Source organism: Choloepus didactylus, chromosome 23 (assembly GCF_015220235.1).
Source record: "Choloepus didactylus isolate mChoDid1 chromosome 23, mChoDid1.pri, whole genome shotgun sequence".
Lineage (NCBI taxonomy): Eukaryota > Metazoa > Chordata > Mammalia > Pilosa > Megalonychidae > Choloepus > Choloepus didactylus.
In genome coordinates this window covers 21,218,765-21,236,392 of record NC_051329.1, presented here as the reverse complement: position 1 = coordinate 21,236,392, position 17,628 = coordinate 21,218,765, and the positions used below count along the sequence as shown (strand labels likewise).

At 42.1% G+C, this 17,628-nt stretch overlaps 1 protein-coding gene across 1 annotated transcript in view; it reads right to left on the bottom strand.

Annotated features, from left to right (window-relative positions):
• Positions 1 to 1,109: 1,109 nt before the first annotated feature.
• Positions 1,110 to 17,628, bottom strand: part of CORO1C (coronin 1C) — a 75,087-nt gene continuing 58,568 nt past the window's right edge. The window contains exons 4-11 of the mRNA XM_037816655.1: positions 11,658 to 11,787; positions 8,841 to 9,022; positions 7,676 to 7,795; positions 6,675 to 6,779; positions 4,689 to 4,834; positions 2,353 to 2,410; positions 2,003 to 2,248; positions 1,110 to 1,229 (exon numbers count right to left, since the gene is read on the bottom strand). Coding sequence (XP_037672583.1) covers positions 1,110 to 1,229; positions 2,003 to 2,248; positions 2,353 to 2,410; positions 4,689 to 4,834; positions 6,675 to 6,779; positions 7,676 to 7,795; positions 8,841 to 9,022; positions 11,658 to 11,787 — 1,107 coding nt within the window. The remainder of the gene's footprint in view (positions 1,230 to 2,002; positions 2,249 to 2,352; positions 2,411 to 4,688; positions 4,835 to 6,674; positions 6,780 to 7,675; positions 7,796 to 8,840; positions 9,023 to 11,657; positions 11,788 to 17,628) is intronic.

Genomic DNA, 17,628 nt, shown 5'->3' with positions numbered 1-17,628 from the left:
GCTCGCCCTGGGCAAAAGCTCCCCCTCCCAGGAAAGTTCCCTAGTACTGGGTCCCCGCCACTGTACTCAAGAGCTGGGCAAGCCACTAGAACAGGCAAGAATGAACATTCAATAATGGGCATGTCTTCTTGTCCCGGGAACCCTTGTCAAGTATTGACCAAAACCTGAAACATGATGTTTAAAGCAATGAATGCCAAAGATTCTATGGGTGTAACAAAACTGCAGAAACACATGCTAGTTTGGGTTAGAGTATAATCATGTGAAACACAGGATAACAAGAAGCAAAATTCCATTCTGATACAACCACCCAATTTCTAGAAAGAGAAAGGGAAGAAAGGAAGAGCTACAGACGTGAGTTTTGTTTTGTTTTGTTTTGTTTTTTTTTGATCAGAAGACTCATTGGAATGAAAGGGTCAGTAATATGAATCCACGTGATTTTTTTCAAGTCTTCCTTTTGTGGGGTTGTCAGGATGACCGGGCATGAGCTGTGAGCGAGCCAGCTCCGTGTGGCTGTTGTTCTGATTGTTCTAAGATGAATGTGTATACAAAATAAGATCTTATCTCCATTCAGTTTATAAACATACACAGTGCTGTCCCTTTTGAATTAAGGAAAAAAAAAACAAAACAGAAAAAACCACACATACAAATACTGCAAAGTAGCAAAACACAAAGAAAAAGCTACTTTTGGTTTTGGCAACATTAAAAAAAGAAAGAGAAATATAAAAAGCAATGTGGCGTTGGTCCCTATTCGTTTAAAAAAAAAAAAACGGTACTTGGGCATGACACTAAACCAGAATTGGTTTGTTTTCTAAAATTCAGAATATCTGGGGTTTTAAAAGTAGCACTTTTGTCTTTTAAAAGTTCAACGAGTCACATAACACTTAAAACATCAAAAAAAGCTCTTTGAAAAAAGCTCTTAAATCCGTTTTGTTTCTGTAAATTTGGGAGACGAGTGGTGTTCTTACTGAACGTGGCCTATCGCTCGTTGACAGACCTGAAATGGAAAGTCTCCACCAGCACTGCCTCCCTTTTCGCCCTCCCGAGGACCACAACCAGCTACCAAGCACAAGTTCTTGCTCCCATTTTTTGGAGGGGTGGGGGTGGGACCTTCAGGCTGTTATCTTCTCCATCTGCTGCTCTAACTTCGAAATACGCTCATCTTGATTGCAGATTGTGTCTTTTATGGATTTGATCTCTTTTAAAATCTCATCCAACTTGGCTTCATTTTGCTAAGAAAACAAACATAGAAAAAGGGTGGTGGTGGTTAAGGGTGACTTAAAAGCAGTAAACAAGTTCAACACATTTGTAAGTTGATAACACATCAAACGTGATTTTCTATTTTGGAAATGGCAAGCCAGAGCCACTGACTTGAAAACGACCCCACCCTGGGTCCCAGGAGAACTCAGCGAATGCTGACCGATTTGCCTGAAAGCTCAGGGCAAAATGACGGATTATCACAGTGCCACTTGCGGTCCCCCTGCCCGAGCACTTACCAAAGACTCCCTCAGACACAATTAAACGGCAGGAGGAGACCAGTTTCTTCGAGGCTGTCCTCTATCCCTGTCCACTTGACTCCACCAGGAGCACCTTCTATTTGAGCAGGGTGAGGGGGACAACCCCCAGAGGCCAGAGAGCTCCTACCATCCCCTTGGGAGCGTCCTTCTGGGGGGCTGAACCCCTTGCCCTGCCTGCCCCAACCCACAGCTAACTCTCCCACCGTGGAGCTAATTTTTTTGGAAATTTGGCAGTAATCAAAGTCCACGGCGCCTCACGTGTCCTCGGTTGTGGCTCCACCAGGCACTTTGCCTCTTCCCTCCTCTTACCTTCTGATGATCCCCCACCGCTCAGAGTTCCGCTCCACAGCCCTCGGCCTCCCTTCCCTTCCTCCCGCCCTTGGAGACCCGTTTCCCAGCAGCCACACTCCCCAATGGCCACGGGGGTCTTCAACGGTGGGGGACGCTCAGCCACACCCCCAACCCCACCCAACTCCCGATGCCCGTACCACACTGGCTGTATCTGCGGATTTCTTGGGAACGTTGATCAGGTCGCACTTCTTGTTTGCGGTGGGCTTGCTATCCAGAATGTTCTTCCTGACCACCTTGAGATCCCGGTTTTTGCCCGGAATGTACCCGTGCTTCAGGGAGATGAGGATCGGATCTGCGTTCTTCCCCTCAAACCACTCTTCCGCTTCCAGCGCTGCTTCGGGCCCCGCTGTGTCAGGGTACAGGTCGTCCTGGAAAAGGTCAGACTGGAAGAGACATTGTAGGGAAGCCCCTAAGTAAGGAAGGAGAGAGGTCTGGAATTTTTTTTTTTTTTCTGAAAACATGAACCACCTAGAAACTGGGCACTCACCTTCCTGGGAACCGTCATGATAATAGGTTCACACTTTCTTTCATGAAGTTTGAAGAATCTTCAAAGAGGAAATAAAGGCAAAGTTGCATTAAGTGAGTTAGGAGGCTACTAACTACTTTTCTACATTGCTACATGGGATAAGAAATGCTTCTTTCTCCATCAACCCATCAGATCTTCACAACCACCCAGGGGAGTAGGCAGAGCTTCAGATCAGAGACCATCTGTGACTCGGATGCTAGGTCTCCTGCCAACCTCAGGTGGCTCAACATTTGAAAACATAACTGTGATCTTTTAAAAGAAAAACAAAACAATCCTAGGAATTAAAATTTTGGCATCCAAGCAAACCACACTGCGCATAACACTTGAGAACTATTTGAAATAGGACAAGATGTGGAAAGAATGGTAATGTAAAACAAATAGGCATTATAAAATGGAGAACCGAGAGGAACAAACAGCTTCTGATTTGGAAAAAAAAAAGGATAACATTTCCTTTGCATCCTATAAGGCGAAACAAACAAACAAGTCTACTTTTTCAACAATGACCCTGGTAAGGCCAAGCTGATTGTTTTTGTTTTTGTTTCTAGTCAGAATGGAGAATAATCAAGAGCTCTCTCTAGATTTCCTGGCCAGAGAGGTAGTCTTAATAAGCATTCTGACCAGACCACAGTCCAAATGGCCAGCATTCAGGGTGGCGTGGGGAGGAAGCAGAGATGTCAGCACTGCTGGTGGAACATGCTGTAAATTCCAAGAATTTAAGTCAGAGTAGAGTCACCACCATCTCAAATATCCGAAGCCAGTGAAATTTGCTCCTACTGGAAATGGGCAGCCTTTGGCATCTGAAAACGGACAAGACGATCTGGGCACGAGCCTAGTCGAGATGACCTGTCGGGTGTGTGTTGCTCCAATGTATCAGGGAAACAGAAGGTGAATTCAGTTCTGGTTGGAGCAAAGGTGCCGAAAAACCACAGTCATGTTTTAAAGAACTGATGTCTCAGGCCTGCCTAGTCACTACTTCAACCTGAAAGAGCCACCAATAAACCAAAACATTTTTTGACTTGGTATAATGAAAACTCTGTGGTCAGAACAGTGGTGAAAAAAACTGACCTGGGTTGATTTCTACTACTAGAAGCCCTTGAGCTTGTGGCTACTTCACCAAGCTCCGAATTTCTCATCTATAAAATGGGGATAAAAACAACACCTACCTCACGGGGTTGTCATGAGGTGTAAAAAGAGGTAACCACACAGCACATTTAGTATGGTGCCCAGCATATAAAAAGGGCTCGATAACACAATAAATGGGAGCTGCTAGTCTTTTAAACTTTTAGACAAAATGCAAAATAAATGTGTCTCCAAATATTGGATCTAACCTTAATTAATTAAGTTCAGATTCAATCTACTTTGAACTACATTTGGATTAGTTCGGTTTAAACCACAATTTTGGATTATCTGTTGCAGTTTTCCTTCATTACTCCAGCTGAGAGTTGAATGTATTTTCAAAATAACCATAGTGGTTCATATCTTACAAGGGGGTTTATAAAAACTCTTTCACTTTTATTTTTTTAAGTATCAATTATTTACTCACGTGACCAGAACAGCAAACCCGAAAAAACAACCATAAGAATGTACTGTCACACAAATGTGTGGTGTGATCTCGTGTCTGATAATGCGATGTTAGTTGTTCTGTTGCTTTAAGAAAGCCAGTGGTCACTGAGTCTCATTCTGCTGACTAGTATGAGGAAAAACACCTGACCCTTATGAAACATACATTTTTTTTTTTTAATCAAGAGAGGCAGAAATTACAGACCATAACTGAACTTCCTCAATCAAACTGAACTAACCCTGCTGTAGCTCTCTTGCTTGTTTAGCTCAGGATTGATGGGGCTGTAGTTCAGTTTGGATCCTGGCTCTCTCCCCCTTAATGTAGGAAAACCACTCCTTATTTCCACAGGGACAGTCTGTCCCCTGCTTGCACTTCATTGCAAGGGATGAAGGCCTCACTATTTAAGTAAGTGTGCAGCATGCCTGGGCTAGGCCACGTAACGGCCATACTTCAGTTGTATAATCTGAATAAAGGAGAGAGGTATAGTCGGATTAAATGACTTTGAAAGATTCTTTCCTGCTCTTAGACTTTATGTTTCTAAGTGTCGGCAAGAGACGTGATATAAATACCATACCACACAAATGGGTAGAAAGACAAGATTAAAAATACTACACCACACAATGGGTACAAAGACTTGGACACTATAGAATCACCTGTGCGTGTGTTCCCCCTGTATTATTCTTGTATTACATGGAGGCGGAAACAATTTGAGTTCTTTGATATACTCATTCTTTACCTGGCAATCTCACATTTGTTAACATCAAGGCCCCTCTTGGGCATGTAGCCCATCCCCCTCTGAGGCTCTTTGCTGCTGAAGGTGTTGAGGTAGTGGACATACGGGGATTCATCTGTGATCTCGAAATAGCGGATACTGCTGTCGCCCTATAAGAAATCAGAGACAAGTCTGTGCTTCATGTTCACAGAAACATCTGGTGTAGCTGAGTGTCTCTCTCCTCTACAAACCTAGCATTATTTGGGACCCTGCTACAGTGGCTGAGCTTTTCTTCCTTACAAAGTATACTGCAGTTACTTTTCCTTGCAGCATAAACCCTCACTTAATGGATGACAGCACGCCCTTTAAACCATCTCCCCTGGCCTCCTGCTGAAGGCGCCAAGTTTACTCCACTAAGCCAAGATACCAGGTCATAGTTAAAGCAAAAATTTTACCACCTCTGCCAAACAACTGCATTACAATTCAACTTCAAAGGGACAAAGGTAAGAAATGAAAAGATAAAAGAACTATGATCACTGAGAGAGCAAGTATGGAAACGAACAGTCACTGGCACAGTGCAAGGCTATACAATGACCCGAGGGGCACTGGCACCAAATGATTCGGTGAAAATAAAAGGGAAATCTTTCCAATTAAAAAATATATATATATTTTTAGTGAGCATCCCATAACTTCAAAAATCAGCACCATGTCACTGTGGTGTGTAAAATCCTAGGATTACTTGCTCAGAGACGTCAGATGCTTTTTAAATCTGAAGCATATGCCAGTCTGTTTAAACATAAGGAACTGTTACACAGCCACACCTACCTGGACAATACAGGTACTGCTGCCAGGTAGAGGGGATGCATGTGTAAGAAAGAAGACCTCTGGCAAGGCAGCAGTACACTCTAACAATCCCCTCAGTTCTGAACATCCAAAGCCACATTAAAGCAGCTAAGTGTATCATTCATTTTCTGCAAACCAAAAATAATTTTCCACCTAATGTTAATAACATCTGGATTAGAGGCTCATTTTGTTTGTTTGGATGCAGTTATGGTAGAAATATTCGGCATGCACTCAACAGCTGTTAATGCCAACAGGAAGACGACTTTCAAGGAAACAGACAAAATCTCAGTTTCCAGGTACTGACCTATAAAATGTAAAGCAGGTCTACAGCATACTTGTTCAACTATGAAAAGAAGTTTAAAAAAAAAAAAAAAAAAATCACACAAGCTGCCATTTCACATTAATATCCAAGTTTGTTCCAGCAAGGGACTATCTAACAGATTTAGTGAAATACATCAACAGCTCCATTTTTATTAATTCCTTGCAACTACAACAAATTCTAAGGAAAACTGAACCTACAAAGTAACATGAATTTTGAAATTACACCTACTATAATGAAATAAAAACAACTAGGCTACCACCAGTTTAGCTATGCTGAAAGCATAAGGTGGTGAGGAAGGTTTTTTTGAATTCGGTGCAGAATCTCCCTGGGACAGCTGACATCCCCTAAAATTCTAGTTAGGTCCCACATTTTCAAGCCCAGGGCCCTAATTCTGAACTCCAAGAACGAGAAGCTCCTAGAGAGTCACTGAGGCCTTCAGAAGCTCACACCCACAAAGCACTATTCTTTTTATGAGTCCTTACAGGGAAATCTGAAATCACCAATCATGCAGCACCGGTAGGTGAAGACAAATAAATCATCAGCATCTCTCTTTGCCCCACCCAAGCGCACCGAGTGGCGAGGCCCCTGTCGGCACTTGCCCAGCCCCATAGCACGTCATTACCACACAACTGGGAAATCACAAAGGTTAGGGTCTTAAGACCTAAACATGCCAAAAGTATCTGTCCTTATCTTAGCTTAAATCACACACACACATACATGTACAAGTAAGACAAATGACAACATTTACAAGACATATTATATTGCCTGTCTTTCCAGATCTCTGAAGGATGACGTTTTCCTCTTACAGGATTAAGTTAAATATCAAACATCAAGAAAGTGCTTACCTTTCCACACAAGTAGATGATACTGGTGTCCGGGTCATAGAAAGGCAGCAACACCCCATTGCTAGTGTCCATTTCATGAAGAGCAATTGGCTCCTCCATATTTTTCTGAAGAAAAAAAAAAAAAGATATGTATATATACAATTTTAAATATGAATTTTAAACCTTATTACACAATATTTCCCCCTAATGAGATTAGCCATTTCCCTAGAACTCCCATTTAAACAATGCACAGTTTGAACAATGCACATCATAGTATTCACACATGTAAATACTAATAGGGACTCTAAAAGGAATCCAACCCACTGAAGTTTTGTTGACCTGACAACATAATTAACAGACACATCGATGTGACTCTGTTGAAAAGATGAGACAGCCCTTCTCCTTTGTGACTATTTTCTTTTTTAAAGTACCTTTTTTCTTATTATAAAACAAATATATGCTCATGGTAGAGATATAAGAGATCTATAGAGACAGAAATGTTAAAGATGTAAAGAAGAAAATAAAGAATCATCCCATATCCCATAATCCCACAATCCAGCTAGAAAAACCATTGCCATTTTGGTCTACTTCCTTTCAACACATATACACATACAGATTTGAACCACACCAAATATACAGTTCAGTATTTGTTTCCATTTATGCTATTATGAATATTTCCCAAAGCATGACCATTTTGATTTAGACATTCGATCTTAATCTTTATAAAACATTACTAAGTTTAGAACTGATTTCCCAAGTCTAAACCATTGGATTCTCTGTGCATTCTTTTTTGGAAAATATGGTTGATACAGACTCCTTGAGAGCACCAAGAGTGCACTTTTGAAATACATTTACCAATAAAACTCCCGTGAGGATGAAAACTTCACATCCAATTTAAAATAAGCAACAGTTCAGAAAACTATATTCAGAATCTTATAACCCACTCACCAACCCAAAGAACCATTCAGAAAAGAAAGAAAGCTCAGTGGGAAGCAAGCAGGAAAGACTGGGAAGGGGCATACCGGATTCCAGAGAGCCAGTTGCCGCTCACTCATGCGGCTGAAGCCAGTGGTGAAGACGTTCCCATCAGCCAGAAAGATGGCTCTCATGGGCCTTGCCCCTTCATGTGCTTTCTCCTTCTCCTAGGAGAGACGAGGTGGGGGGAAAGGTGCATTACATTCACACTGCAAGAAGGAAAGGCAAGGGGGAGAGAACTCATACACTGAGCCCCACCACATCCCAGGCACTGTTCACGTGAACCTGGGGGCCAGTGCCAGCCCCTCCCCGCCTCAGGAGACACTAAGCGATCTGCTCAAGGTCCCTGAGCTAGTCAGCAAGCACGAGCACCAGGACTCGACTCAAAAGCCTCACTCCTTCCACCACATCCTGCTGCCGACCCAAGTCCATGCACAGCAACAACAAAATACAGGAAAAGACTCTGCCAGATATTTGTTTCTCAAGCAAATGATAACCTGAAGGCTGAATATACCTTACAATTTCTAGCAATTTCATAGGTCAGAAAGAAGCCCAGCTTCGGCAACCCCTTCCTTAACCTCGTTTGTTCAATGAGAATGCCCCGGTGGCTGGTGGAGCAAATGAGGCAGTGCGTGGAAAGCACTGTGCACGGGGCTGGCAAGTCCTAGGTGCTAGACAAGCATGAACCACTACTGTTCCCCGGCCATTTAGAGGTAAATGCTCAAGAACAACCACTTTTCAGAGAACAGTATCACAGGTACTCAGAGCACAGCCGAAGTGAGACATCCGAGACTTGCAGTTTGACAACAGACCCAAATGTCCATCTTTTGTCACAGTATATGATTTTGTTGAGGCCCGGTTTGGTTGGCAGAAACTAAGACATCAAGCTGATGAGTGAACCTGTTGCATTTTTATAAAGTGTTAAAACCACTGTTTTTGGAACAGGGTGGTGAATCAATTCATCAATATTCAGAACTAAGTCAAGAGCCCAGGATTGCAGCCACCCGGTTCAGCTGATTCAGACTCTTGAGTGAAAGCTGGAAATGCGTGCAGCCCTGAATGGAAGTGTGACTGAGGAGAAGGCTTTCCTTATTCACAGTTGGGTGCTTACACACAGCCCCAGCAGCTCCTGCAGTCTGCCCTAAAAAGTGGAAGGTTCACACTCACTGAAGTGCCATCAACTCCGGGGGATTTTGTCCTAAGAATACTCACAGCAACGATCTCCTGTTTCCTAGGATCAATCACTCTCACTTTCTTGTCTTTGGAAGCCGTGCAGATCAGACTGCCATTCCGGTTCCAGCTTACGTTGTAGATCATGTCTGAGTGCATATCATCCAAGTTTATAAGGGCTTCCCCTGTCCCCACATTCCAGATGATGACTGCATTATCACAGCCTAAAAACAAGCAAAACCACACCTCTGAAAGATTGGAAACACCTGTAAAACAACACATTCGAGAAAACTACAAATACAGTGAGGAGATATGTATAAGAATCATGCCAAGAGAGAATCCTAAAGAGTTAACCGGGCTGGTTAAGTGATTGCAAGTTTCATTTTCTGGTAAAACAGGCATCAGAATTGAGTACTACTTATTTCTTTTTCAGAGGAACTAAAAATAAAGGGTTTAAATAACTGTTCAGGACACTCAACAAAAAGCAGGTTATTCACATCAGTGATACTTTAAAACATGACTCTGGATTAAAATGTGGTAAATTACACTAAGGACTGGCCTAACCAGTCACTCACAACAGGGGAAGGGAACTAGGCTGGGAACTAGGGAAGGGAACTAAGCTGGGACTGGGCAGACAGTGGTGAGAAGCCCCCGCTGTAATCAAGTAAGATCAGGGTCCCCAGGAGGCCCCAACGTAGACTCAGCTACCACCACTCGGGCCATCAACTCCATCCTCTCCCTCCTTCGAGGGTCTGCCCAGAGTCCCCAGGATCCCTTTAAAAAGGAGACATCTTTTGCTGCTTCCAGGGCATTAGTTTAAGGATGAAGCAAAATAAGGGAAAGACATTCTAAAGGTGAATTACTGCCAATAAACCAATCTTGTAAGCTCTTGAGAAAAATTAGCCACCAATAACCAGAACACCTAACTTACTCAATGGTTGGGAGTAGGAAACTGGGGAAGAAAATGCCCAACAGGCAGGATAAGTTGGATCTAAGCTCTAGGACGGAGAATTGACTTTTCCTCTGCCTTGGTCATCATGAGCAAACACGTAACTTCAGCCATGGTGGCTGGATCATGTAGTCTTAAAATATGCAGAATGCTGCACTCAACCATTCTCCTTTGCATCTAAGGACGGGAATCAGTCTGCTGATGATTCCCTACGTTTGACCTACATGAAATGAATAGCAGGAAATCTTCCATGATGGAATTTCACCTTTTTTTCCTCCCCTGATCAGAATGAAGTTCTGGGTAGAAAGTCGGAAGAATTCCTAGGTATAGCTGATGGTGATTTAAAAATCAGAATCATGTGTAGTGTCTTTTTTGAAAAGTAGTTCTGGCTTTCAATAGGTATCTGGCATTCATTTCTTTATTTAATTCACTATAAATTATAAACGTCTTCTATTCCCAATTAAAAATTACAGAGCTGACCCCCCCCACCCTTTTATTAGAGAAAGGACAGAACTTTAAAATTCCACCACTAACATTAACATTGCATTTTTTTATACAACTTTGAGGTATAATTTGCATACAACACAGTGTACCCACTTTAAATATATGTTCGATAAAGTTTGATAAATGTATATATATTCATGTAACCACCACCACAATCAAGATGTAGAACACTTCCATCACCACACATAGCTCCATTGTGTCCTTTGTATTGCTATTATAGAAGAAAATAAAATCTCAAATTTTAGACAAAGGAAAGCAAGGAAAAGATTGCTATGGGACAAAAGTAGGAAACTACTCAAATGGGAAACCAATAGGAATAGTAGGACTTAGCCACAAGAGTTCACTGCAGTACTGTATATAACAGCAAAAAGTAAGAAACAACCTCAATGTCCAAACACAGGTGACTGATTAAATAAATTACAGTATATCCAGACAATTGATATAAATTACAGTCATTAAAAATATCTTAGGAAGACTATTTAATTGCACATGAAATGAATCACAGTGCACGCTAGGTGCAGAAAGCAGGTCATGTGTGAACTATATGAATCCATCTCTATGTATGAAATGATTTAAGTATTTGCATGGAAATCAAGTTTAGAAAGAACTCCAATGCTAATAGTGATGATGTTCCTTCCGGGTGGGGGGATTACACGTGATTTTCATTTTTTTTTTTCTTTTGTTTATTATCTTTTCTATAATATGCATGAAGTACTTGAAGAAAGAGGAAAATGAAACTATTTTTTTAAAAGGAAAGAAGATATTTGCCTAACAGGGATCACCCCAAAGTTAGCAACATCACCAGGGCTGGAACACAGGGCTCCTGGCTCCCAACCAAGTGTCCTTCTACTACATCAGGGTCTATCAAAACTGTGGTTCACAGAGGGCTTCAACAGCACCACAAACCTGCTGAAAGTACAGGCCAAAAGCACTCAGCTGTGCATTTTTCTATGCAGTAAGACCACAGCTTTTATCAGATTGACAAAATGGCCTGTGAAACACACATGTGAGGGCACGCTCGTGTGCAAGTCGGGAACCACTGCACCTCACTAATGATCTGTTTCAAGCATTGTATAGCAGACAAAGCTAAAAAAGATCGCAATCAAAATTCATCTGCTCATAAAGACTGAACCCTAATATAACCCATGGACTATAGTTAACAGTATATTATAATAACACTGTTTTATCAATTGTAACAAAGACACATTATGAAAAATGTTAATAAAAGGAAAAACTGCGGGGGGGGTGCGCGATATATGGGAACTCTGTACTTTCTACATGATTTTTCTGTAACACTACAACAGCTCTATTTTTAAAAATGGGGGTGGGGGGAAGTATTTGTCACTCCCCGCCACACAAAGCAGGGCGAGCAGCGATGGCAGGAGAAGGGAGGCCTTAGCTCCTACCTGCGCTGAGGAGCACGTTGCGGGCCGTCGGATGCCAGGCCACGATGCCAACTCTCTTTGAGTGGCCTTCTAGAATCACCACCGGTTCCGTCAGGGAGAGGGTGAGTCCGTTTTCTGGAATCTGCCATACCTGTTGGAGGAGGAAGACAGAGACCCATATGAAAGCTACCACCTTTCGTTATCACTCTTAAAGCGACCATCCAATTTGAAGATCTGCTCTGCATTAAAAGAACCTACAATGATCTCTGGATGACAAGCAAACTGTGAAGCGACTGTGTAAGTTTTTTTTTTTTTTCTCCCTCCTTTAAATTTACTATAATATTGAAGATCAGAACATCAGTAAGACCTATACAACGTTACTTCTCAGGTTTTATTTAAAATTGGTTGGGATTTTATTTTAAATTCCCTTTTAAGTTCAGAACTTTCCAATTAGAAGCACACAGAGAATCAAAAAGAACAATACAAAGATTAAAGCACCTATGAATAGAAGCGTTGGGGTGAGAGGCAATGTGTTCTGGAGGGGGGAACACACACTCTACCCCACTAGGGGTTCTTGGGAGCTGGTACAGTTTTCAAAGCATCATATTTCCAATATTATAACTTTAGACTTGGAAAATGAAAATATACCTAATATTTTTGTAACATGTCATGTCCTATAGAAAACAAATCTTAGAAAGAAAAAAATAGATAAAACTTTTCTGCTTCAAAGATACCATCAGGAAAGTGAAGAGGCCACATAATGGGAGAAAATATTTCCATCTTACAAGGTACTTGTACTTAGAATATATGAAGAACTCCTATAACTCAACAACAAAAGGACAAATAATCCAATAAAAGGAGCAAAGGAATACACAGATTTCTTCAAGGAAGACACGCAAATGGCCAATAAGCACATAAAGAAATGCTTCATATCGTTAGTCGTCAGAGAAATGCAAATCAACACCACAATGAGATGCCACTTTGTATCTACGATGGCTCTAATTAAAAAGATAATAACAGGAGTTGGAAAAGATATGTAGACACTGAAATCCTCATACATGGCTAGCGAGAATGTAAAATGGTACAGCTGCTTTGGATGAAAAGTCTGGCAGTTCTTCAAATGATTAAACATAGAGTTAACCAGTGATCCAGCAATTCAGCTCCTGTGTATATACCTGAGAAATGAAAAAAATGTATGTCCCTACAAAAACCCATACCCGAGTATTTATGGCAGAATTATTCATGAGGGAAAAGGTGGAAACAACCCAAATGTCCATCAGCTGATGAAGGGAAAACAAATGTGGCACACCCATGCAGTAGAATGCTATCCGGCCATAAAGAGAAAAGAAATACTGATACATGCTACAACGCAGACGAACCTTGAGAACATTATGCCAAGTGAAAGAAGCCACCACATACCGTATGATTCCATGTATATGATATGTTCAAAGTAGGCAAATCTATAGAGACAGAGAGCCCATTAGTGGTTGTCTAGGACAGGAGGGCACGGGGGAAGGCATCGGAAGTGACAGCAGAAGGGTATGGGGTTTCTTTTTGAGATGATAAAAATGTTCTAAAAATATCTGTGTTGATGGTTACGCAGATTAAACTGTATATTTTAAATAGGTGAAGTGTATCTCAGTAAAGCTGTAAAACAAACAAACGTCTTCCAGACTGGTGAGGAAACAAAGAATATTCACCAACTGTTAACTGGGGACGTGCCTGGGAAGTAGGGGAGAAAGGGATAGGAAAAGCATCAGGATGGGAGGACTAAGAGGCTTCATTTTGTTTGGCAATGGATGACTTCAATTTTAAAAGGTCAAGAAACACCCTCTCAGAAGAAAGGGACTGCGTCACAGGTAAGCTATGCAGCACCCAGAACCCTGTGGAACACCAGATAGTAAATAATACTTTAAGTCTGTAAAAAACTGAACTTTAGAATAATTATCTTCTTGCAGATGAAGATTAAAATAAGTACACTCAGCATCAAAACATATTTTTAAGGAACTAGTCCATGAAAAAATTAAGTCAGTGCAAAGTCAAGTTCGACAGAGGAACAAGTGAAAAAGAATTTTCCTTGTGGGGATTTTTTAGAAGGAGATAAACAGCTGTCTGTTTTCAAATGCTGAATAGAAGTTAGAGATCTGGATTAAATGGATGTTAAGGTTCAGCTCAGTTCTGCTGAGCTGCAAAAAACTGGATTCAAAAGTTTGCCATCTTCGGTAGATACCTGGAACTATCAAACTACAACTCAGAACCCATGAATCTTGAAGACGATTGTATAAAAATGGAGCTTTGAGAGGTGGCAATGGGATTGGGAAAGCCATAAGGACCACACTCCCCTTTGTCTAGTTTATGGATGGATGAGTAGAAAAATGGGGGAAGGAAACAAAAAGCAAACAGACAAAGGCACCCAGTGTTCTTTTTACTTTAATTGTTCTTTTTCACTTTGATTATTATTCTTGTTATTTTTGTGTGTGTGGTAATGAAGGTGTCAGGGATTGATTTTGGTGATGAATGTACAACTATGTAATGGTACTGTGAACAATCGAGTGTACGATTTGTTTTGTATGACTGTGCGGTATGTGAATATATCTCAATAAAATGAATATATAAAAAAATCAATTGGCCACATATATATGTAGGTTCAGTTCTGAAATGTCTCTCCTGGATTCCATTGATCTATGTCTATCTTTAAGGTAATACGAAATTGTTTGATTATTTTATCTAGGTAGAGAGTCTCAAAATTAGGTAGCATTAAGTCCTGACTTTGTGCCTCATTTTCTAAATTGCTTTAATTATTCTAGGTCCTTTGAATTTCCATATAAATTTTAGAATCAACTTGTCAACATTTACAAAAATCCTGCTGGCGTTGTGATTGAGATTTATAAATAAATCTGTGGTAGAATTGAAAAAAAAAAAAAAAAGTTTGCCATTCTGAAGAGTGGGAAACTCATGAGTTAGAGTGATCATTAATTTTTACACCTAAATTCTGCCTTGGCTAAATTTAGCTCCTTATGCAAATCATGGCAAAATAAACCTGCCTTTTGAGGGCCCAAGCTTAGGATGCCACCTAATTTCCCCTGAACTCCCTATGACTCAGCAAATTTTAAATGAGGCCGATATGAGCAAGCATGGAAGGCGAAAGGCAAACCGATGCTGCCCCTCCCGGGCCCTCTGCAGACCTCTGCCCACTGAACAGACTTTGAACCGGCCTCCCTTTCCCCTGGGAGAGCATGGGCATCTGCTTCCCACACAGCACTCTATGTCTGCTTGTGTCCCAGCGGGTGCTATTTTTATTCAAGAGTTTTTGATTAGTAAAACAACTCACAGTTGAACCTGGCTATGTGAATATAAAGAAGGATTGAGATTTTGAACAGAACGAACAGAAAACAGCGCCTACTGGTTTGAACAAAGCATGAAGTTGGTAAAGAAACAATTATGAGATTTTCATGACTCACCAGGAAGGAAATGGGTTTTGCAAGATGCATTCTGATCTGCCCTTAGTTGCAATATCACCTAACGTCTCCAGGTGGCACCATAACCATGGACTACTGATTTCGATTTTCTCAGCCACTGACTGACAAGGACCCAAAACCTTTTATGCCAACTCTGACCACGATTAAACGGCTCATTTTCTAAATCCTAATGAGGCGTGGAGTGATAGCCAGGGTGGCTTTCGTATAATCAACATTTCCAACTTTAAACAGGAGGGTGGAGTCAGGGTTCATAACAGGGACTTCACTTTTTCCTTCCTCTACATCTTTTCCTTGGATTGCAAGGAAACTGTAAATGAGGGAGAATATTTATCATATACTTACTTTTTAAATCGAGGAGACTGTTCCTTCTTCACCTCACTTTTGGCAGATTCAAGGCTGCCTCCACTAGACTCACACATTTAAACGCAGGCACCCAACACGTCACCACCTCGGTCACGCACGCAGGTAACAAACACAGGCCCCGCACGAAGCAACGGATGAACAGAACACAGGCTCTGCTCTCCAGCAGCATAGGGTCTAACACGGGGAAGGGACTTCTACTGCAATTACAAGTGGCGTCACGTGGACGGTAGATAGAGCATGGGCTCTGGAGCCAGGTGAACCTTGGTTCAAATCCTTCCTGGGCCACTTACTGTGATCCTGCACAAGTAACTCAACAACACTGGGTGCAGAGGAAAGCCTCAGCACCTACACTTCACAGGGTTGTTCTGAGGATTCAACGTGTTTAATAAAGCCCTTAGGACAGTGCCTGGCACCAAAAGAGTGACAAAAAACAGAGGGACAGCACAGTGCAGTGAGGCTGAACATGGGCTCTAGCCAGGCCACGGAACAGCTGTGTGACCCTGAGGACTTTACATAACCTTTCTGGGCTGTAAGTTTCCTCATCTATAAAATGGGGATAACAATGAACCTGTCCTCGGTGGGGTTGTTTCGAGGATCAGTGTGCTAACAGGCCTCCTAATGTATTTAGGGTATTTCCTAGCACGCGGCAGGCACTTAGTCATGTTAGCTCGTCATTGGTCTTATTACTCACTAGGAAGCCACACCGTGTCACCATCACCAAACCGATGCCAGCCAAGTGCCGGATGAAAACCAGCCTTGGTAGGTCCAGAAAGGCTCCCTGAGGGGATGACCTTTAAGGATGGATGGGAGTTGGGTGGCAGGGGTGGAAGAAGGAGGGGAGGGAGGAAACGAAGTATTCACTTTCAAAACAAAAAAACACAGAAGCGTATCGCAATTTTTTTAAAAGTTCATGTGGCATCCAAACAATGCCCCTAAGAGACTGGCTGAGGGGCCAAGGAGGTTGACAAAGAATAAGCATCAATGTCAGAATAAAAGGAATAAACAGGCACAATGATCTGCAGGGGGAGGAGAAAGTGACTGGAAAAATCTGTGGAACTGAGATGAAAAGCCGACGGAACTTTTGCCTCTGCTGGTAACTGAGGCGGGGTTGTTCTCCACCGTGGACTGTGGAAAAGGGCCGTGAGGTCCGTCAGTCTTTCCGCACTGAGTGTACACGTCCTCTGGCTGTGGCCCAGGCCTGCCGTCATGTGGCTCTGTGCCCTTTTTTGGGTTGTCTGTTGCTTCTGGGTGACGGCCTCATGGTTTGGACTGGGGAAGTCTTGTGTCCTGCAGAACAGAGGCAACAAAGAGCAGAAGTGCCCTCTGGCGCATGTTCAAGCTTCCAGGCTGAGATGCAGCCTGGTGGGGCCGAAAGGACGCCGGCCAGGATGGCAACAGACCTGGGATCCCGTCAGAGCTGGGACGCCAACCGGATGTGCGAGCACTGAAAGGGGATTTCACTTCTGGGAGCCTTATCTCCTCATTTGAAACTGAGAGCAGCAACAGCTTGGCCGACTTCAAGGGTTATTTTACCCAGACTGATCTGTTGAATATTTGCTAAAGACTAACTCTTTAAGCAATGACATCCAGTAACTTCAAATGGCCATACCTTATTGTTTTCTTAGCTTTTGTACTTTTATTTTTTAGAGGAAAAAATACCGTAAATTGTAAACAGCTAATACAAAACTGTATTGTAGGCAAACCTGCGACTGTTAGCATTGTCATCTTAGAAGAAAAGATAAATAAAGTTTATTTACTATATGAAAAAAGATAGGGGGTGTCAAATGAGCGCAAACATTTTGCAAACCCCAGACCATGACGGTAATGTGAAATGTTGCTAACAGGGAGGTGAGCACGGGCTCTGGAGCTGGACAGATCTGGCCCTGGCCCTGCTGCTCACCAACCGGGTGACTTTTGACAAAGCTGCCTAACTTCTCTAGGTGGATCTTTGTTTCCCAGGTTGAAAAATGCGACCTACTCCTGCCTTACAGTACTGTTACAATGGTTAAATATGATCATGCACATAAAGGCTTAGAATGGCATCTGGCAAAAAAAAAAAAAAAAAAGTGCTATACATTCATGACTATTATTCTGCTGCTACCCTTTGACCGTTGTGACCCCACATAAATGTCCAGGTCTGAACATCAGGA